Source organism: Oncorhynchus tshawytscha, unplaced genomic scaffold (assembly GCF_018296145.1).
Source record: "Oncorhynchus tshawytscha isolate Ot180627B unplaced genomic scaffold, Otsh_v2.0 Un_contig_636_pilon_pilon, whole genome shotgun sequence".
Lineage (NCBI taxonomy): Eukaryota > Metazoa > Chordata > Actinopteri > Salmoniformes > Salmonidae > Oncorhynchus > Oncorhynchus tshawytscha.
Window position 1 is genome coordinate 100,001 of NW_024609710.1, and position 22,500 is coordinate 122,500.

The 22,500-nt window shown below is 44.8% G+C and overlaps 1 protein-coding gene across 1 annotated transcript in view; it reads right to left on the reverse strand.

The window, feature by feature from the left end:
- Nucleotides 1-22,500, reverse strand: part of LOC112241972 (extracellular serine/threonine protein kinase FAM20C-like) — a 96,116-nt gene that overhangs the window by 28,926 nt on the left and 44,690 nt on the right. The window contains exon 4 of the mRNA XM_042317157.1: nucleotides 456-548. Coding sequence (XP_042173091.1) covers nucleotides 456-548 — 93 coding nt within the window. The remainder of the gene's footprint in view (nucleotides 1-455; nucleotides 549-22,500) is intronic.

A 22,500-nucleotide genomic window follows, 5' to 3' on the forward strand; every position in this document is an offset into this window, starting at 1 on the left:
AGTGCAAACTATGAGAATAGAAAGGTTCAGAAATTTTGTGAAACATCTCAAGTAGAAGTCAAGACTGGATGGTTATTTAATATAGATGGGAGGGGTTGTTGGTAGGGTGGGATAAAAATAAATCAAGAGAACTTATGTCAAATTACATTTAAAAAAGATATATATATATCTAAAATATATATTGGAAATTATGTAGATAATTACATTGACAGAATCCACAATCTGTCTGCAGTATTAAAGCTGATTTACCCCCCCCCAAAAAAAACGAACATTTGATGTGTGTGTTAGTCATGCCGGCAACTCCACACATGGTGTACACGCACACAAACTCACACCCAAGCACACACACGCACACACGCACACACACACACACACACACACACACACACACACACACACACACACACACACACACACACACACACACACACACACACACACACACACACACACACCTGTCCAGATGAAAGGCAGCGATCTCAGCGTTGTGTCTCTCCAGATCAGAGAAGTAGAAGAAGTCCGGGGGTGTCTCCTGTTCCCTGGTCTGCCTGGAAGACACAAAGGTCAAGGCACCATTAGAGGAATGTTAGCATTAACAAAATCTTGTTCAGTATGAAGCACAACTGTCTGTCTTTATTTGACCCTGCTGGTCATCTACTGTAGCCTTAATGGCCACATGTACCCTCCACCGGGCACAACCAGAAGAGGACTGGCCCCTCGGAGCCTGGTTCCTCTCTAGGTTTCTTCCTAGGTTCCAGCCTTCTAGGGAGATTTTTCTAACCACTGTGCTTCTGCATCTGCATTGGTTGCTCTTTGTGGTTTAGGCTGGGTATCTGTAAAGCACAAGTGGGTATCTGTAAAGTGGGTATCTGTAAAGCACAAGTGGTTATCTGTAAAGTGGGTATCTGTAAAGCACAAGTGGGTATCTGTAAAGTGGGTATCTGTAAAGCACAAGTGGGTATCTGTAAAGTGGGTATCTGTAAAGTGGTATCTATAAAGCACAAGTGGGTATCTATAAAGAGGGTATCTGTAAAGCACAAGTGGGTATCTGTAAAGCCACTTTACAGATACCCACTTGTGCTATCTGTAAAGCACAAGTGGGTATCTGTAAAGCACAAGTGGGTATCTGTAAAGTGGGTATCTATAAAGCACAAGTGGGTATCTATAAAGAGGGTATCTGTAAAGCACAAGTGGGTATCTGTAAAGTAGGTATCTGTAAAGTGGGTATCTGTAAAGCACAAGTGGGTATCTGTAAAGTGGGTATATGTAAAGCACAAGTGGGTATCTGTAAAGTGGGTATCTGTAAAGTGGGTATCTATAAAGCACAAGTGGGTATCTATAAAGTGGGTATCTGTAAAGCACAAGTGGGTATCTGTAAAGTAGGTATCTGTAAAGTGGGTATCTGTAAAGCACAAGTGGGTATCTGTAGTAAAGTGGGTATTTGTAAAGTGGGTATCTGTAAATGTGGGTATCTGTAAAGTGGGTATCTGTAAAGCACAAGTGGGTATCTGTAAAGTGGGTATATGTAAAGCACAAGTGGGTATCTGTAAAGTGGGTATCTGTAAAGTGGGTATCTATAAAGTGGGTATCTGTAAAGCACAAGTGGGTATCTGTAAAGTGGGTATCTGTAAAGTGGGTATCTGTAAAGTGGGTATCTGTAAAGTGGGTATCTGTAAAGTGGGTATCTGTAAAGTGGGTATCTGTAATGTGGGTATCTGTAAAGCACAAGTGGGTATCTATAAAGTGGGTATCTGTAAAGCACAAGTGGGTATCTGTAAAGTAGGTATCTGTAAAGTGGGTATCTGTAAAGCACAAGTGGGTATCTGTAGAGTGGGTATTTGTAAAGTGGGTATCTGTAATGTGGGTATCTGTAAAGTGGGTATCTGTAAAGCACAAGTGGGTATCTGTAAAGTGGGTATATGTAAAGCACAAGTGGGTATCTGTAAAGTGGGTAACTGTAAAGTGGGTATCTATAAAGTGGGTATCTGTAAAGCACAAGTGGGTATCTGTAAAGTGGGTATCTGTAAAGTGGGTATCTGTAAAGTGGGTATCTGTAATGTGGGTATCTGTAAAGCACAAGTGCTGGTGTAAAAAAAAGTCTTTCTAAAATACATTTGATTGATTGATTGAACATTCAAGGTCACGAGCACCAGAGTTCTCCAGCACTGAAAAGATACAGTAGGACAATGTAGTGAACGTTTTCCTAAAGTGCAAAGGAATGTGAAATCATTTGAAATTATTTATGAATGTGAGTAACCAAGATTTCCCGCAAGTGACTGCATTTAGATCTATCTGCATATCTATAGCTAACATTCATAGTTCCAGTCTGGGAGCAGGCTGGCCAGATGTGCATGTCTGAATTGTCCCTCTTTTCCCTAGCACACCATAAAGGGACTAGGGTGCCATTTGGGACACAGCCGGTTTAAGACATCGGGACCCAGCAGTAGAGCAGTGAGCCACACGGCTGCTTGAGTTTCCTGTTCATATCCTGTAGCAACTCCTTCAGCCCCTCAGGCAGGCAGACAGGACACATGGACATTGGCCTGAGTCAGCTGCTGTTGCTGGTGCTGCTTGGGGCTGCTGATACTGTCTGTCTGTCTGTCTGTCTGTCTGTCTGTCTGTCTGTCTGTCTGTCTGTCTGTCTGTCTGTCTGTCTGTCTGTCTGTCTGTCTGTCTGTCTGTCTGTCTGTCTGTCTGTCTGCACAGAGTATCTAGGGTGGCACTGTACATGGAGGCACACAAGAACGCATGCAGACAGACGCACACACAGACACTCACACCTGGCCTTAACCTGTCCCATTACCACCATATTATGCTAGCACAAACCCATATTCCACATTACCCAGTCCTTTCTTCTTCTCCTTCTTCCTTCCTCCCTCATTCCCTTCCTCTGTTTCGTCTCCCTCCAGCCATTCCAGGGTGGGGATGCATCCACCTCGCCTGACAACCCCAGCACTGCCAAGTCCGTAATGGAAAAGATCTTACATCCTATTCTTTCTATGTCAGGCAAGCTCCCTTTTAACCGTAAATCCCACAGCCACTATTATGATCTATTCGATTTCTCCCCGACCCAAAGGGAAGAAAAGTTTTTATTTGCGGATGGGAGGGGGAATAAACGAGACGTAGCAGACTGATTCAGGAGAGTATAAAAGGCAACACTGCACACCTGAGGAAAGGGTAGGTCCAGGATTCTAAAGGTGACCTCATAACGGTGGTACACCATAATGCACCGTGACACACCTGAGGAAAGGGTAGGTCCAGGATTCTAAAGGATTCTAAAGGTGACCTCATAACGGTGGTATACCATAATGCACCGTGGCACACCTGAGGAAAGGGTAGGTCCAGGATTCTAAAGGTGACCTTATAAAGGTGGTACACCATAATGCACCTGAGGAAAGTGACACACCTGAGGACCGTGACACACCTGAGGAAAGGGTAGGTCCAGGATTCTAAAGGTGACCTCATAACGGTGGTACACCATAATGCACCTGACACACCTGAGGAAAGGGTAGGTCCAGGTAAAGGTGACCTCATAACGGTCCACCTGAGGAAAATGTCCAGGATTCTAAAGGTGACACACCTGAGGAAAGGGTAGGTCCAGGATTCTAAAGGTGACCTCATAACGGTGGTACTCCATAATGCACCGTGACACACCTGAGGAAAGGGTAGGTCCAGGATTCTAAAGGTGACCTCATAACGGTGGTACACCATAATGCACCGTGACACACCTGAGGAAAGGGTAGGTCCAGGATTCTAAAGGATTCATAATGACCGTGACACACCTGAGGAAAAGGTGACCTCATAACGGTGGTACTCCATAATGCACCGTGACACACCTGAGGAAAGGGTAGGTCCAGGATTCTAAAGGTGACCTCATAACGGTGGTACTCCATAATGCACCGTGACACACCTGAGGAAAGGGTAGGTCCAGGTGACACACCTGAGGAAAGGGGTAGGTCCAGGATTCTAAAGGTGACCTCATAACGGTGGTACTCCATAATGCACCGTGACACACCTGAGGAAAGGGTAGGTCCAGGATTCTAAAGGTGACCTCATAACGGTGGTACACCATAATGCACCGTGACACACCTGAGGAAAGGGTAGGTCCAGGATTCTAAAGGTGACCTCATAACGGTGGTACTCCATAATGCACCGTGACACACCTGAGGAAAGGGTAGGTCCAGGATTCTAAAGGTGACCTCATAACGGTGGTACACCATAATGCACCGTGACACACCTGAGGAAAGGGTAGGTCCAGGATTCTAAAGGTGACCTCATAACGGTGGTACTCCATAATGCACCGTGACACACCTGAGGAAAGGGTAGGTCCAGGATTCTAAAGGTGACCTCATAACGGTGGTACTCCATAATGCACCGTGACACACCTGAGGAAAGGGTAGGTCCAGGATTCTAAAGGTGACCTCATAACGGTGGTACACCATAATGCACCGTGACACACCTGAGGAAAGGGTAGGTCCAGGATTCTAAAGGTGACCTCATAACGGTGGTACTCCATAATGCACCGGTGGTGACACACCTGAGGAAAGGGTAGGTCCAGGATTCTAAAGGTGACCTCATAACGGTGGTACTCCATAATGCACCGTGACACACCTGAGGAAAGGGTAGGTCCAGGATTCTAAAGGTGACCTCATAACGGTGGTACTCCATAATGCACCGTGACACACCTGAGGAAAGGGTAGGTCCAGGATTCTAAAGGTGACGGTGGTACTCCATAACGGTGGTCCAGGATTCTAAATGCACCGGTGACACACCTGAGGAAAGGGTAGGTCCAGGATTCTAAAGGTGACCTCATAACGGTGGTACGGTGGTACTCCATAATGCACCGTGACCCACCTGAGGAAAGGGTAGGTCCAGGATTCTAAAGGTGACCTCATAACGGTGGTACACCATAATGCACCGTGACACACCTGAGGAAAGTGTAGGTCCAGGATTCTAAAGGTGACCTCATAACGGCGGTACTCCATAATGCACCGTGACACACCTGAGGAAAGGGTAGGTCCAGGATTCTAAAGGTGACCTCATAACGGTGGTACACCATAATGCACCGTGACACACCTGAGGAAAGGGTAGGTCCAGGATTCTAAAGTTGACCTCATAACGGTGGTACTCCATAATGCACCGTGACACAGCTGAGGAAAGGGTAGGTCCAGGATTCTAAAGGTGACCTCATAACGGTGGTACTCCATAATGCACCGTGACACACCTGAGGAAAGGGTAGGTCCAGGATTCTAAAGGTGACCTCATAACGGTGGTACTCCATAATGCACCGTGACACACCTGAGGAAAGTGTAGGTCCAGGATTCTAAACCTGAGGAAAGTGTAGGTCCAGGGTGACCTCATAACGGTGGTACTCCATAATGCACCGTGACACACCTGAGGAAAGGGTAGGTCCAGGATTCTAAAGGTGACCTCATAACGGTGGTACTCCATAATGCACCGTGACACACCTGAGGAAAGGGTAGGTCCAGGATTCTAAAGGTGACCTCATAACGGTGGTACTCCATAATGCACCGTGACACACCTGAGGAAAGGGTAGGTCCAGGATTCTAAAGGATTCTAAAGGTGACCTCATAACGGTGGTACACCATAATGCACCGTGACACACCTGAGGAAAGGGTAGGTCCAGGATTCTAAAGGTGACCTCATAACGGTGGTACTCCATAATGCACCGTGACACACCTGAGGAAAGGGTAGGTCCAGGATTCTAAAGGTGACCTCATAACGGTGGTACTCCATAATGCACCGTGACACACCTGAGGAAAGGGTAGGTCCAGGATTCTAAAGGTGACCTCATAACGGTGGTACTCCATAATGCACTGTGACACACCTGCCTGCCATTTAAGTCACCATATCAAGCCCCTTATCAACACTAGATTACCACAGAGGTAGTAAAAAGGCAGACAAAAGGATGCTGATTTGAAGTGCTCTGTCGGTATCATTCTGTAGCCTTAATGGAAATGGTAAGAGCTTTTTCATTCAGAAGTCAAGACGTGTCTGATTGCCACAGTCAGTAAGACGCTGTCAAACAGAAGTTAGATAAGAATACTTCAAACTGGCCATGTGAGTTGTGTTTCAGACTGAATGTGTTTCAGAATAGCACTGACAGAAAGGTCTTGCTTGTCTCAACAGTAGAAGAAAGGTCTTGGTCCAGTCTGATGGAGTATTTTCAGAGCAGGCTACATTCTCAAGGAACAAAAAATACCTTTCTCAAAAAATGTCATCTTCACTAACAACACTGGGAGCTACTACAGTGTAGAACCTACCCTCTCCACACACACACACACACACACACACACACACACACACACACACACACACACACACACACACACACACACACACACACACACACACACACACACACACACACACACACACACACACACACACACACACACACACACACACACACACACACACACACACAGGATGTGCTGATGATATTGGTACACCTCAGGGACACTGTGATGCATGTCAACTGCTTCTCACTTCACAACTTGAAAAGTAATTCAAAAGTGTGACCTCCTAAATGCATTGTCCATTACATAATATCAACTTCCATCTCCACTGAGTGTACAAAACATTAGGAACATGACATAGACTGACCAGTTGAATCCAAGTGAAAGATATGATCCCTTATTGATGTCACTTGTTAAATCCACTTTAATCAGTGTAGATGGAAAGGAGGAGACAAGTTAAAGAGGGATTTTTAAGCCTTGAGACAATTGAGACATGGATTGTGTCTGTGTGTCATTCAGAGGGTGAATTGGCCAAACAAAACATGTAATTGCCTTTGACCAGGGAATGGTTGTAGGTGCCAGGCGCACCGGTTTGTGTCAAGAACTGCAACGCTGCAGGAGTTTTCACGCTCAACAGTTTCCCATGTGTATCAAGAATGGTCCACCACCCAAAGGACATCCAGACAACTTGACACAACTGTGGAATGCTTTCGACACCCTGTGGAGTTCATGCCCCGATTAATTGAGGCTGTTCTGAGAGCAAATTGGGGGTGCAACTCAATATTTTGAAGGTGTTCGTAATGTTTTGTACACTCTGTACTGTATATTCACCGTTTTAGATGTAGTGATATACATTTTACACAGACTTAAACAGTATTGCACTTAACTGACACAAACAACCAGCCATACAGTCACTTGAGGACAAGTGCAGTTGAGAAAACACATATCCTTCTCTGAGTCTCCATCTGTGGACCAGTTGTATCAGGGGATTGAGGCTGAAAAGCCTGCTTTGTGTAGGAGATGTGATGACTGAAACTTTTCCATGGTCCTGCTTGTGCTTACCAGATCTAGCCAGGCCAATACTGTACTCAGTGTACTTTATTAATGTATCTGAGAAGGAGGGAGGGAGGGAGGGAGAGAGAGAGAGAGAGAGAGAGAGAGAGAGAGAGAGAGAGAGGGGGAGAGAGAGAGAGAGGGGGGGAGAGAGAGAGAGAGAGAGAGAGGGGGAGGGAGAGAGAGAGAGAGAGAGGGAGGGAGAGAGAGAGAGGGAGAGAGAGAGAGAGAGAGGGAGGGAGAGAGAGAGAGAGAGAGAGAGAGAAAGAGATGGAGGGCTAGCACTACCAGCTAAGACACAGGCTTTGGTGATTCATTCATATCCTGTCCCTCTCTCTCTCTCTCCCTCTTTATCTCTACCTTCCTCGTTCTCACCCTTTCTCCCATTCCCTTTCTTTCTCCCTCTCTCATGCTCTTTCCCTCCCCCCTCCCACCCACTCTCTCTTAGTGACAGGGAGAGGGCAGCAGAGATGTCACACAGTAAAAAAGAGAGAACACTTTAGCATCAGTCTGACCCCATAGAACGAGTCAAACAGTAATGGCAGCTGAGGTACTTCCTTATATGGACACGGTAGTGGTCAAATATTTGTAACTCCATTTATACTCAATGTATGAATCGAAAAAAGAAAATAGATCAAGTGAATAAAATGGGAGGTTTCACTATTTGTTGACCCTGTACAAAACTAGCTCTTCATCAAGCTGATAAGGAAGTAGCAGAGCTATCGGTTGGATTTCTGGAATCCCTCCTTTTACCTCTGAGGGATTACTTATTTGTTCTTTCTCACCCGCTGTCCTATAAAACAGCACAAAACAAGGCAGACAGATAGGATTACGTAAGTCACAGACGGCAGGTTCAACAGTGCTGGACAAGCACAATTGGACCTGTGTGTAGACAACTTTGACAATGCAGAGGTAAAAGGGAAGAAAAACGACTGAACTCTGATTCAGTGGAAGAGGCAAGGTATGCTGCTTTCATATGTGGGCAAGAGGATGAACGCTTCTGATAGAATACAATGGTCCTAGTGTCTTTTCCTTTTCTTTTCGATGTGCCGTCTGCAGGCTGTCACCTACACATGCTCAACAGAAATATTTAATGGCAGAATAAAAGGGGACAAAGGCCAGCACTCAGTCAATGACAAATGTAGACAAATAATCGTGAGGCTTATTATAAAGCTTTTATTAAGGAACGATGGGCATAGAATCACAGAAACAAAAGGCCTAAAATAACTGATATTTTCATCCAACAGCCTTGATTTTGTTATGAGACCAGGTACATTTAGCTGATTATCCACGTAGTATCCTTTACAGATTTTCCCACAAACATCTCCATTACAACCCTCTTGATGTTTGCGAAGCATGGCTGGCTTGTCAAACAGAGCTGAGGTCTTTTGGTCTCACATATGATGACTTGTTTTTTGAGACATTGGTCATAGAACCAGTTACTGTGCTGGTTCGTGGATACACATTCCTCCCCGTTTTTCTGTTATGGGGTTTGCCCCCATCCCAGTGGGTGTAGCTGATTGGTTGGCCCACAAGTCGACAAATTTCCTTTCTTTCCTTCCGTCGTTGGCGGCGATGTGAGCCCACTGGGCGGGAGGGATGAGTGACATACATACAGACAGACTGGTCAGTATAACGTCAGTGGTTTCCAGTGTGTTCCAGCCAGTCTCTGCCAGCTGTAAAGCGTACATGTACAGTATAGGACTGCACCTGCTGAACAGCCCTAAAGCCATGGTGAGGTGCATTGAGGTTCCTGTGTGTGTTCCCCTCCATACTGGATCTAGAGGTAGTCATGTATGGTTAGCTCAGCTGGTTAGCTCAGCTGCATGGTGCAAACAATGATAAGGCTGCAGGATAACACACTCTGCCCCCCCACTGCAGCAGTGTACCGCAAGGCTCTGAGTGACCTTGCAATGACATTTCATTACTGCTGCACCTCCAGCCAGCTACTGTAAGGGGAGGGAAGGAGGGCGGGAAGGAGTTAAGGTGAGAGGGAGGGCTGGAGCACTAGGGGAGATCCATCATCTATATGTAATCCACAGCAAATGTAAGACCCCCATCTGACAGGCATCTTTGTCTGGGCCTGTGATAGGATCATATGAGGGAGGGAGGAAGGAAGGGAGGGTGAAGAGTGGGGGAGAGGCCGTCATTGTAAATAAGAGTTTGTTCTTAACTGACACACCGCCCCAGACCATGACGGACACTCCACCTCCAAATCGATCCCGCTCCAGAGTACAGGCCTCAGTGTAACGCTCATTCCTTCATCGATAAACACGAATCCTACCAACTACCCCGGTGAGACAAAACCGTGACTCGTCAGTGAAGAGCTCTTTTTGCAAGTCCTGTCTGGTCCAGCAACGGTGGGTTTGTGCCCATAGGCAACGTTATTGTCTGGTGAGGACCTGCCTTACAACAGGCCTACAAGCCTTCAGTCCAGCCTCTCTCAGCCTATACCGGACAGTCTGAGCACTGATGGAGGGATTATGCGTTCCTAGTGTAACTCGGGCAGTTGTTGTTGCCTGGAATCGAACCAGGGTGTCTGTAGTGACACCTCTGGCACTGAGATGCAGTGCCTTAGACCAGTGCGCCTCTCTGGAGCCAATGACAAACAATGAGGTTCCCTAAGTAATTGCTTCCTGTATGCCCACACTGAGACAGGAACAGAGAGAGATAGGTAGATCGAGAGGGAGAGAGACAAAGAGAAATGGGGGAGAAAGACTGAGAGGAATGGTTAGAGAGAGAAATCAAAACTTAAAACCTACAACCTGATTTTGGACGGAATTACGGAACCACCTGGAAGGTTCACAACTATACCAAGGATTTATTACCCTATACAGCAAATTCTCTGGAAAACAACAGAAACCTGAAAACACCATCCAACCTGGAACTGAGTGAGTAATGTTTAGTCTGAAACTATATTTTATTTCCAAAAGCCAAGAAGAAAATACACAACATTACTTTATAAGGACTGAATTCTAACATAATTCTGCCAAGCTTGATACAGCTTCAACTAGCACTGACGTGTCAAGTGAGTGGTGTCAAAGACCATTAGCCCAACAATGGCAGGAGAGTCACACAGTCTACCCCAACCAAATGGAGAGGCCTTAGAAGCTCCCTCCCGCTGTTCAGAGGTAATTAAAATACAGTACCCTGTGCATGTAAAGAATGATAAATCAAGAAAAGACTACAAAATGAAGCTCCTTATGGAAAATCAAGAGACACTTTTTGCTGACTATTACAAAAAATGGGAACATCAGCAACCTTATCTTCCACACAAACCATCCCCTGGCATGGCACAGTGCTATATTAGCACACTACCCCTTTGTTAAGAGAGGGGAGGTTAACGAGGGGTGGAAACTCAGAATACTTGATAACGAGGACTCTGAGTCAGGTAATATAAATATCTATAAGTCCGGAACAGTAATGGTACAGGGTAACCCCAAACAGTTTCAGCTGGACTTTCACCTAATCAAAGAATTAGCCCAACAGGAGAAGCTCTCCCTTGATAAAGATACCCCCACCCCGAGTGGGTCAGACCAGACCTCTTCATTATGTAAACACACAGACGAGCAACCCCCAGCAGAGAGTCAACCTCCCAGCACAGACTACCACTCCCTCATTGAAATGAAGGACAAATTCACCCAGCTGGAGGTAAGACAGGTGGAGCTGGTGATTACAGGTGGAGCTGGTGAACAGCAGGTGATTACACTTCAGTCAGCACAGACCCAGACAACAGTCCAGCACAACAACACCCCCATAACCAGACCCGGAGAGCTGGAGGTAGACAGAGATATATCTGCACTCTGGACTGTGGTGAGACAACTTCAACAGGAGAAAGAGCAGAATCAGGAGAAGAACAGAGCATTAGAGGAGAGGATCAGACTGCTGGTGGAGGAGAGGTTGAGGGGGATGGAGGAGAGGGTGAGGGGGACGGAGGAGAGGTTGAGGGGGACGGCGTGTGACAGAGAACAACCCACTAGAGAGGTGGCCACCCCCACAGAGAAGCCAGCAGAACAGCCCACCTCAGCACCTGACAAAAGTCTCGACACCACAGCAGAACAGTCCACACCAGACCCTGACCATAGAGTCGACATCACAGCAGAACAGACAAATAAAGAACCACAAGCCCAGCGGCTCTCACCCCCTCTGAGCACCCCCCCTGTCAGCCACCCTGATAGCCCTTCTGACAACCCCCTCACACCCACTGAGGGCAAACACAAGACACAGATTGTACTACTTATGGACTCAAATGGGAAATATATAGAAGAAAAAAAACTCTTTCCCAAACACAGTGTGTCTAAACTCTGGTGTCCAAACACCCAGCGCGCCCTCGACCTTCTGTTTGAGGACCAACTAGGTTCACCCAGCCACATAATAATACACACAGGCACAAACGACCTGAGAGCACAGCAGGAAAGGGTGGCCACAGCACTGAAGGGAGTGATTGAAAAGGCTTCCTCTACTTTCCCCAACGCACAAGTGGTTATCTCCACCCTGCTACCACGAAAAGACTTCCACCCTGCCACAATACAGCGGGTAAACACAAGTATTTCCCGTGACTGTGCCTCAAAACCAAATGTTTTCCTGGCCCACCACTCCACCCTGGACTTGTACAGCCTCTATGACCAGGTCCACCTCTACAAGGCAGCAGTGCCCACCTTTGCCCGGACTCTAAAGGACATCGCTCTCAAACGTATCCCCAACACTTCACACAGGAGCAACAGATCAATAGACACCCCACCCAGACCAGCGAGACACCCTCCCAGATCTGCAGGACCCCATCCTGGACCTACACATAGAGGACCCACGCCAAGAGGAATTACATCCAGACCACAGTACACCCAGACACATCCACACCCCCACCCCAACCAATCAACACCCCCCCACGTCAACCATGCCCACACCCCATTTAGGCCCCCTCAGATCAGACCTATGCCACTCCTGCCCACCCCATGCACCCCACCCCCGCAAAGAGGGCCTCAACATGGAAGCCACACATACGCCCAGGTAGTGAGCGGGCAAACAGTCCCAACCCCCACTCTCACACTCGCCCAAGCCAATGGCATGTACCAGATGCTCAGCAGGCTCTGCTCACACTTACTGGCCTGAGGCCAAACCATGACCAACAACATTGGACACTTTATGGAACACAAAGCCTTCACTATATCATCCTGGAATATCCAAGGCCTGAGGTCATCTGCCTTTGGCCTAAAGAGCAGAAACCCGGACTTCACCAAAGAAATCGGTAATACAGACATTGTCATCCTGCAAGAAACCTGGTATAGAGGAGACGGACCCACTGGTTGCCCTCTAGGTTACAGAGAGCTGGTAGTCCCATCCACCAAACTACCAGGTGTGAAACAGGGAAGGGACTCAGGGAGTATGCTAATTTGGTATAGAGCAGACCTAACTCACTCCATTAAATTAATCATTCTACATTTGGCTAGAAATTCAAAAGGAAATTATCCTAACAGAGAAAAATGTCCTCCTGTGTGCTACCTATATCCCCCCACTAGAATCCCCATATTTTAATGAAGACAGCTTCTCCATCCTGTAGGGGGAAATCAATAATTTCCAGGCCCAGGGACATGTACTAGTCTGTGGCGACCTAAATGCCAGAACCGGACAAGAACCTGACACCCTCAGCACACAGGGGGACAAACACCTGCCTGGAGGTGACAGCATTCCCTCCCACATATGCCCCCCTAGGCACAACTATGACAACATAACCAACAAAAACGGGTCACAACTTCTGCAGCTCTGTCGCACGCTGGGTATGTACATAGTCAACGGTAGGCTTCGAGGGGACTCCTATGGTAGGTACACCTATAGCTCATCTCTTGGCAGTAGTACTGTAGACTACTTTATCACTGACCTCAACCCAGAGTCTCTCAGAGCGTTCACAGTCAGCCCACTGACACCCCTATCAGACCACAGCAAAATCACAGTCTACTTAAACAGAGCAATACTCAATCATGAGGCATCAAAGGCAAAGGAACTGAGTAACATTAAGAAATGCTATAGATGGAAGGAATGCAGTTTGGAAACCTACCAAAAAACAATTAGGCAACAACAAATTCAATCCCTTTTAGACAATTTCCTGGGTAAAACGTTCCACTGTAATAGTGAAGGTGTAAACTTGGCAGTAGAAGATCTTAACAGTATATTTGACCTCTCAGCTTCCCTATCAAATCTAAAAATCTCAAATAGAAAACCGAAGAAAATTAACAATAATGACAAATGGTTTGATGAAGAATGCAAAAATCTAAGAAAGAAATTGAGAAACCTGTCCAACCAAAAACATAGAGACCCGGAAAACCTGAGTCTACGCCTTCACTATGGTGAATCACTAAAACAATACAGAAATACACTACGGAAAAAGAAGGAACAGCATGTCAGAAATCAGCTCAATGCAATTGAAGAATCCATAGACTCTAACCACTTCTGGGAAAATTGGAAAACACTAAACAAACAACAACACGAAGAATTATCTATCCAAAATGGAGATGTATGGGTAAACCACTTCTCCAATCTTTTTGGCTCTATAACAAAGAATAAAGAGCAAAAACATATACATGATCAAATACAGATCTTAGAATCAACTATTAAAGACTACCAGAACCCACTGGATTCTCCAATTACATTGAATGAGTTACAGGACAAAATAAAAACCCTCCAACCCAAAAAGGCCTGTGGTGTTGATGGTATCCTCAATGAAATGATCAAATATACAGACAACAAATTCCAATTGGCTATACTAAAACTCTTTAACTCTTTAACATCATACAATGTACTGAGCAAATGTCAAATTGGCTTTTTACCAAATTACCGTACAACAGACCATGTATTCACCCTGCACACCCTAATTGACAACCAAACAAACCAAAACAAAGGCAAAGTCTTCTCATGCTTTGTTGATTTCAAAAAAGCCTTCGACTCAATCTGGCATGAGGGTCTGCTATACAAACTGATGGAAAGTGGTGTTGGGGGTAAAACATACGACATTATAAAATCCATGTACACAAACAACAAGTGTGCGGTTAAAATTGGCAAAAACACACACATTTCTTCACACAGGGTCGTGGGGTTAGACAGGGATGCAGCTTAAGCCCCACCCTCTTCAACATATATATCAACGAATTGGCGCGGGCACTAGAAAAGTCTGCAGCACCCGGCCTCCCCTGCTAGAATCCGAAGTCAAATGTCTGCTGTTTGCTGATGATCTGGTGCTTCTGTCACCAACCAAGGAGGGCCTACAGCAGCACCTAGATCTTATGCACAGATTCTGTCAGACCTGGGCCCTGACAGTAAATCTCAGTAAGACCAAAATAATGGTGTTCCAAAAAAGGTCCAGTCACCAGGACCACAAATACAAATTCCATCTAGACACTGTTGCCCTAGAGCACACAAAAAACTATACATACCTTGGCCTAAACATCAGCGCCACAGATAACTTCCACAAAGCTGTGAATGATCTGAGAGACAAGGCAAGAAGGGCATTCTATGCCATCAAAAGAAACATAAATTTCAACATACCAATTAGGATTTGGCTAAAAATACTTGAATCAGTCATAGAGCCCATTGCCCTTTATGGTTGTGAGGTCTGGGGTCCGCTCACCAACCAAGACTTCACAAAATGGGACAAACACCAAATTCTGCACGCAGAATTCTGCAAAAATATCCTCCGTGTACAACGTAGAACACCAAATAATGCATGCAGAGCAGAATTAGGCCGATACCCACTAATTATCAAAATCCAGAAAAGAGCCGTTAAATTCTACAACCACCTAAAAGGAAGCGATTCACAAACCTTCCATAACAAAGCCATCACCTACAGAGAGATGAACCTGGAGAAGAGTCCCCTAAGCAAGCTGGTCCTCGGGCTCTGTTCACAAACACAAACACACCCTACAGAGCCCCAGGACAACAGCACAATTAGACCCAACCAAATCATGACAAAACAAAAAGATAATTACTTAACACATTGGAAAGAATTAACAAAAAAACAGAGCAAACTAGAATGCTATTTGGCCCTACACAGAGAGTACACAGCGGCAGAATACCTGACCACTGTGACTGACCCAAAATTAAGGAAAGCTTTGACTATGGACAGACTCAGTGAGCATAGCCTTGCTATTGAGAAAGGCCGCCGTAGGCAGACATGGCTCTCAAGAGAAGACAGGCTATGTGCTCACTGCCCACAAAACGAGGTGGAAACTGAGCTGCACTTCCTAACCTCCTAACTTTCTTACTTGGCACCAACTCTACTTAGCACAACATCTCTCTCTCTCATTTCATAATAACCAAACCAGACACACTTCAACGTGACCGTAGTCACGTGTTCACTCACTGAAAAATTAATTATAGGATTATGTCGCTTACAAACAGATTTTTGCACAAAAATATACTTTTTTCCCTCCCTTCGCATTTCTAATTTTTGAGGAGGATCCGCCACTATGTGGTTGACAGGGGAGTACAATAAACCTGAAGGAGCATAGTAAATTGAAATGAAGTGCAGTGGGTGAGTATATGTAAGCTTTGGGTGAATGCTTGCACTGGTGAGATGGGAGATGATGTGTTTTCCTCTTCTTCCACAGATAACCAGTAGTCCCTCGTGTATCTATCAGCGGGAATCTCAGAACACACACAGGGCAGAGCTGAAGCAGCTCACTAGACTGAATTTCAAATCAATGTTACACAACTCGTTCTGGCCTCTGATATTTTTGGCACAACGGGTGAGAAACATCCAGAAGGAAACAAAAACATTCCCTACTTGAGATGCAACATACTGTACTGAAATAGATTACATATTGATGAAGTTGCATATACATGCATACTAGCCTGGATAAAACAGACTGAATCACGCTCACCACTGTTTCACAGCTTTAGTCCGTTTTAACCAGGCTATATGCATACAGGAAAATACTAATGATGATCAGAAGGCAGGTGCTTCGTTTATCACTGTCGCTAGATGCTGATGAGGTTTCAAATGAATGCAAGACTGTGCTGGATGAGGTATGGAGGGAGAAATATTCTCTGATCTACAACGTGTTTGTCTCTGCCAAAAATATAGGGCGCTATTAGAAGCGCTATTCACTTGCATTACGTTCTCATCAGAATAGAAAAGAATGACATTTAACCATTGTAGTTATATGCCACATCATAATGGACACGACAGAACTAAGCAAAACCCAGCTATCTGAAAGTTAATTATGTCCATTACAACCACAGACATGAATCACTTATTCTTTAAAAGTCATCATTATAGCTTAAACATTCGTTCTGTATACATCTGAATAACATAAGTTGAATGGAAACAGTAGCATTGAATGACTGGGAAAATAATAATAGATAGAATATTCATATATTCCAGGGTTTGGAGAATTAGGGGTCATTGTGTTTTTTCATTAGACCTGCTCCTGGTGGTTCCTGATGAGGATTACTGGAGAATCTTTGCTCTGCAGCACCATCCTCTCCTCCTCTTCTCTCTCTTCTACACTTCTCTCCACTCCTGTCCGCTCCTCCAGACTCCTATATCCTCTTCATCTCATCTCTTCTATCCTCCTGTCTCCTCTCATCTACGTCTCCCATCCTCCACTCCCAACTCCTCCCCTCTCTTATCCTCTCTCCTCCCATCATCTCCTCCTCTACTCTCTCCCTCTCTTCTCACATCCTCTCTCCTCCCCCTCTCTCATCATCATATTCCTTCCTCTCCTGGGATCTCCTCTCTCCTCAAGTGTACCCCAGGCACCATGCAGGCTGTCTGTCTTGCACTCAGACCGAGTCTGTCAACGTACATTTCAGACCAGGGAGAGAACTCTCACTCTCTCTCTCTCTCTCTCTCTCTCTCTCTCTCTCATATACTGTATAAATTGCTGTGTGTGTTCATACTTGTACAAGTCCCTGTATGTCTGTATGTACTGTATGTGTGTGTGCTGCCTGTGTGTCCCAGTGCTCCAGCCACCCTGTGGGTGGTCCTGTGTGAGAGGGGGATCAGGGCCTGAAATATGGGTCCTCTACGTCTGGGTAATCACCCAGGGCTTGGCCTTTTACACTATGCTGGTGTAGGACACAAATCAACATACGGTTAACACATAATAACACAACACCACAAAGGATCATGGTCTACTTCCTAGACAGGAATATCACTGTACTACTACAGTGTAGTTACCACAATACACACTCTAAACCCAATGTCACTATTGATAGGTCTTTGAGCATCGACAGACACAACTTGTTGTTGAAAGGGGTTCAGTCGTCTATTCATATCCTGTTTTACTGTATGTGTTTAATGTTTAGTATATCTTCATACATTTGTGACAAACAGCAGTACATTGACCCACAAAGTGTGAATCAACATCTATGAAAGCGTTGTTACTATGGCTACAGTATATTCTCTGGTTTGTTCCACAGGCCCACGGCTGTTTTAAAACCCTCTCTGTTTTTCTTTATCCTTAATTGACTGGCAGTCGGAGCATATTCATCCCAGATCTCCAGAGTTTAACTCTCCACAGACAGAGTGGTGCTCAGTCAATGATGGCTCAGAACAAAAGAGCTGGGATCACTGTGAAGACCTGCCGTAAAGCTGCAGAATTATACTGGGCTTTTGGGATCCTTCCACAATCGTCTTAGAGGGCTCCCTGGAATCACAAGTTCAGTTGGAGTATGTCAGTAACGTACTGCATATTATTTATGTCCATGAATTCCAGTAGCTAGGCCTACTGTATGCTGTTGTCACTGCTTGCTCGGCTTAAGGTGGCAAAGGGTGGGTATATAACTGGAAAAGTTTGAAGTTTACCAGTAAACTACCTGAATTTTGATATCTTACAATGATTTTATGTAATCTATTACAATACATATTACCATTTTTGGCCTCACCATGTGTCTGTGGTTATCGCTGGCCCTCTCTGGCCTCACCACATATGTCTGTAGTTATCGCTGGCCCTCTCTGGCCTCACCACATGTGTCTGTAGTTATCGCTGGCCCTCTCTGGCCTCACCACATGTGTCTGTAGTTATCGCTGGCCCTCTCTGGCCTCACCACATGTGTCTGTGGTTATCGCTGGCCCTCTCTGGCCTCACCACATGTGTCTGTAGTTATCGCTGGCCCTCTCTGGCCTCACCACATGTGTCTGTAGTTATCGCTGGCCCTCTCTGGCCTCACCATGTGTCTGTAGTTATCGCTGGCCCTCTCTGGCCTCACCACATGTGTCTGTAGTTATCGCTGGTCATCTCTGGCCTCACCATGTGTCTGTAGTTATCGCTGGCCCTCTCTGGCCTCACCACATGTGTCTGTAGTTATTGCTGTCCCTCTCTGGCCTCACCACATGTGTCTGTGGTTATCGCTGGCCCTCTCTGGCCTCACCACATGTGTCTGGCCTCACCATGTGTCTGTAGTTATGCTGGCCCTCTCTGGCCTCACCACATGTGTCTGTGTCTGTGGCCTCACCACATGTGTCTGTGGTTATTGCTGGCCCTCTCTGGCCACACCATCGCTGGCCCTCTCTGGCCACACAATTACCATGTGTCTGTGGTTATCGCTGGCCCTCTCTGGCCTCACCACATGTGTCTGTAGTTATCGCTGGCCCTCTCTGGCCTCACCACATGTGTCTGTGGTTATCGCTGGCCCTCTCTGGCCTCACCACATGTGTCTGTAGTTATCGCTGGCCCTCTCTGGCCTCACCACATGTAAAATATATGAATTCAATAAGATGATTTTAAAACATTGAATGACAAAGCTGTAAAACATGATCCTAAATATAAACCATGAACTTAGTGAATACCATTGGTGTTTAATAAGAAGGTTTCATCATGAAATATCCCTATCCTCTATTTCTCTGCACACTTTTATTTATTTCACTATGTCAAGATGTATTTGTTGTCAATGTTAGGCGTCAAACTGGTGGCAGTTGTGAATAAAGTCAATAGTTGGACAAGTTGCAGAGTTAATTGAAAATAATGTAATTGTTGATTAGATACTTTATCCATTAACTTGGCTATTTTCTCTTGAACCATATGTTCTATCTACTAGACACTCATGGGCAATATAGACACAGATATAACAAAAACAATATCATGTATGAATACGTTTTTTACATACCAAAGTTACGATAGATTGCTATAGATTTTCTGTTAATTTAATGATCAAATTGACTGAAGATTCCAGTAACTTTGGTAAACTACCGGTAGCTTTGCAACCCTAGCTAGGCTACTATATTGTGTAGGTAAAATATGTTTGGTTTTATAATGACTTGAACAGTTGACTGCCTTGCTTTAAATAATATCCCACAATGATTTAAATATTTCACCTCTATTTTCCACAAGGCCATGTAATAGATGAATGTAGGCTACTAAAACACAGCTTTGTGAGCACTAGTCTTTTTTTCTCCTGCAGCTACAGCGCTAACAACAACTATCCCATCATCTGATTACTGATGTGCTCTTTACTAACAGATGTGCATTTGAGAACAGGTGTAGCTCCTTCCTGCAGTCAAATGGCCCAGTGGCCTCATGGGTGGAATGCTATTCATATTCTTCATCATTTCATTATTTTATTAGTTTTGTTGAAAACCTTTTTTGTTATATTTCAGTCTTCTGTGATGTATATAAAGTGTAATATTGGAATGAAAACTCAAAATGTAATACATTTCAAGTCTTTATCTGACATGGTACAGGTGTCTTCTTTTTTAAGGTCCATATCCATGTGTATGAGGTGTATACTTTTGTTTAAGACTACCAAGAAACACTATGTGGGACCCTGATTTAGTCCACTGCAGTAAAAGGTTATTAAAATGTCTTCATTTGGAATATATCAGCTGGGGATGTGCCAGACTGTGCAGACAAATATACGTCCCAAATGGCAATCTGTTTCCTATTTAGTGCAATACTTTGTATTCCCTACTTAGTGCACTACTTTGTATTCCCTACTTAGTGCACTACTTTTGACCAAAGTAGTGCACTACACAGGGAATAGGGTGCCATTGGGGATACAACCTATATGTATATATATATATACACTTGTGTGTATAAGGTAGCAGTTGTGGAATTGTTAGGTTAGATTACTCGTTGGTTACTACTGCATTGTCGGATCTAGAAGCACAAGCATTTCGCTACACTCACATTAACATCTGCTAACCATGTGTATGTGACAAATAAAATAAGATTTAAAAAAATATATATATATTTTTTTTTGTGTGTGATTATTTTCTTTCATTCTTTTTTTAAGGTTCACACAAACAAGAATAGGTCACATTTTTCAAGGTTCACACAAACAAGAATAGGTCACATTAGGTTGATTCTAGGTGTGTGTCCCAATTGGCAGCCTATTCACTATATAGGGTGCTACTTTTGACCAGGGCCCATTGGAAATAGGCTGTCATTTGAGACCAGGTTTGTTGAGGAAGCCTGCGTTGTGCTCCGTATCCAATATTGGGATTATGATTATCCCTGAGTTGGAGGTGTAACTCGGGGAGGGGGGCTACACTACAGTAGGCTGAACCTGAGTGATGCTTCTCCAAGGATGAACTCTTCCCAGGCTGCAATGGGCTTCATGCTAGCAGTTAGAGGAGAGACAGGAGACACCCTGAGGCTAGCCTGGTTCCATCTCTGTTTGAGCTGTCTTGCTAACTCCTTTGGCCGGCAATGACCATAGGAGTTGGCAAGACAGCACAGATGTGTAACCAGGCTAGCCTCATGGTGTCTCCTGTCTCTCCTCTAACTGCTCCAACCTCCATCCATAGCTGGATGCTCAGCTACTGTAGCTAGGTTACGATGTCACAGCCAACAGAAAACAACACCAGGAAACAAGAACATAGAGGACTGAGAAGTGCTCTCTCTCTCTCTTCTAATACTGGGATACTGTATGTTCTGTTAGGCTTACCTACAGGGGATGAGCGGTTTTCAATGTGGCAGCGATGGAATGAACTCTGAAAGGAGGTGATCCTTTCTTAGACTTTTAGGGAAGAAAATAAATTCATGATAGACTTTGTGGCCGATTATGAATTACAGAGTAAACAAAACAAACATGGCAGAGGAGGACATTCTCGTGTCAATGTGCCAGTTAAATATCAAAATACAAAAGGACTATATTGAACAATGAATACTCCCATAGATTTGGTCATGAGAAGGGAATACAAGCATGTAATCACAGTTCCTCTAGCAGTTACAGCTTATAGTTTAGCCTAAAATACCCCCAAAGATATGGGGTGTATTAATTCATGCACACTGCAGAAAACCGAAGCAAAAGTATTTTCAACGGAACACTTTTTGCAACGAAAACTAGCTTTTCTTTTTTAGACAAGTTTAGGTTAATCCCTTGTTGTTTCAACCCATTATCAACCCACACTGGATCCTTCAGCTATCCTGATGAGGTAGCTACATCGGTACAGTACAGCACTGTGACAGAACGGTGATGCAAGCCGGGTATGTTAGGAATGCCACATGCTGTCTGAGAGTTATTTCCTCTCATAAAGTTGCGTCTGGCCCGGCACTCTGGGCAGATATAAAGGAGTCATGTGAAGTGGGAGAACAGTCAGGAATTCATGTTCCCTAGAGAAGAGCAGCCAGTTGTTTCAATCCTTCACAGGTTGAGAGAGAGAGAGAGAGAGAGAGAGAGAGAGAGAGAGAGAGAAGATGGGGACACAGAGAGGGAAGAAATAAAGAAGGTAAGAGGAGATAGAGGGGAAGTAATGCCTACAGATGTAATATTATTTAAAAAATTGCAAAAATATGTCCCCATCCTCCGTAACACTAGGCCTAAAAGTGGCAACAAAGGATCAGAAAGTGGCACAAAGGCCTGTCAATATGGTAATGAGGACAAGCTGTGTGGCTTTCAGCCTCTTAGTGCTGATAGGGATCGTAAGCACTTTCCACTGCTTGTCCCTGTGTCTCAGCCCTCAGACGGAACACAAAATCAATGGGTATTTACCAGAATGAGTGTCCCAAATGACCCCCTACGATACCTACCATATATTGCACTATTGACAAGAGCCCTATGGCCCGTGGTACAGTGCAGTTGGAAAATATTCAGACACCTTCCCTTTTTCCACATTTTGTTACTTCACAGCCTTATTCTAAATCTATACGCAATACCCCATAATGAGAAAGTGAAAACAGGTTTTTAGAATTTTTTGCTAATTTATATATTTTTGAAACAGAAATGCCTTATTTATATAATGCCTTATTCAGAC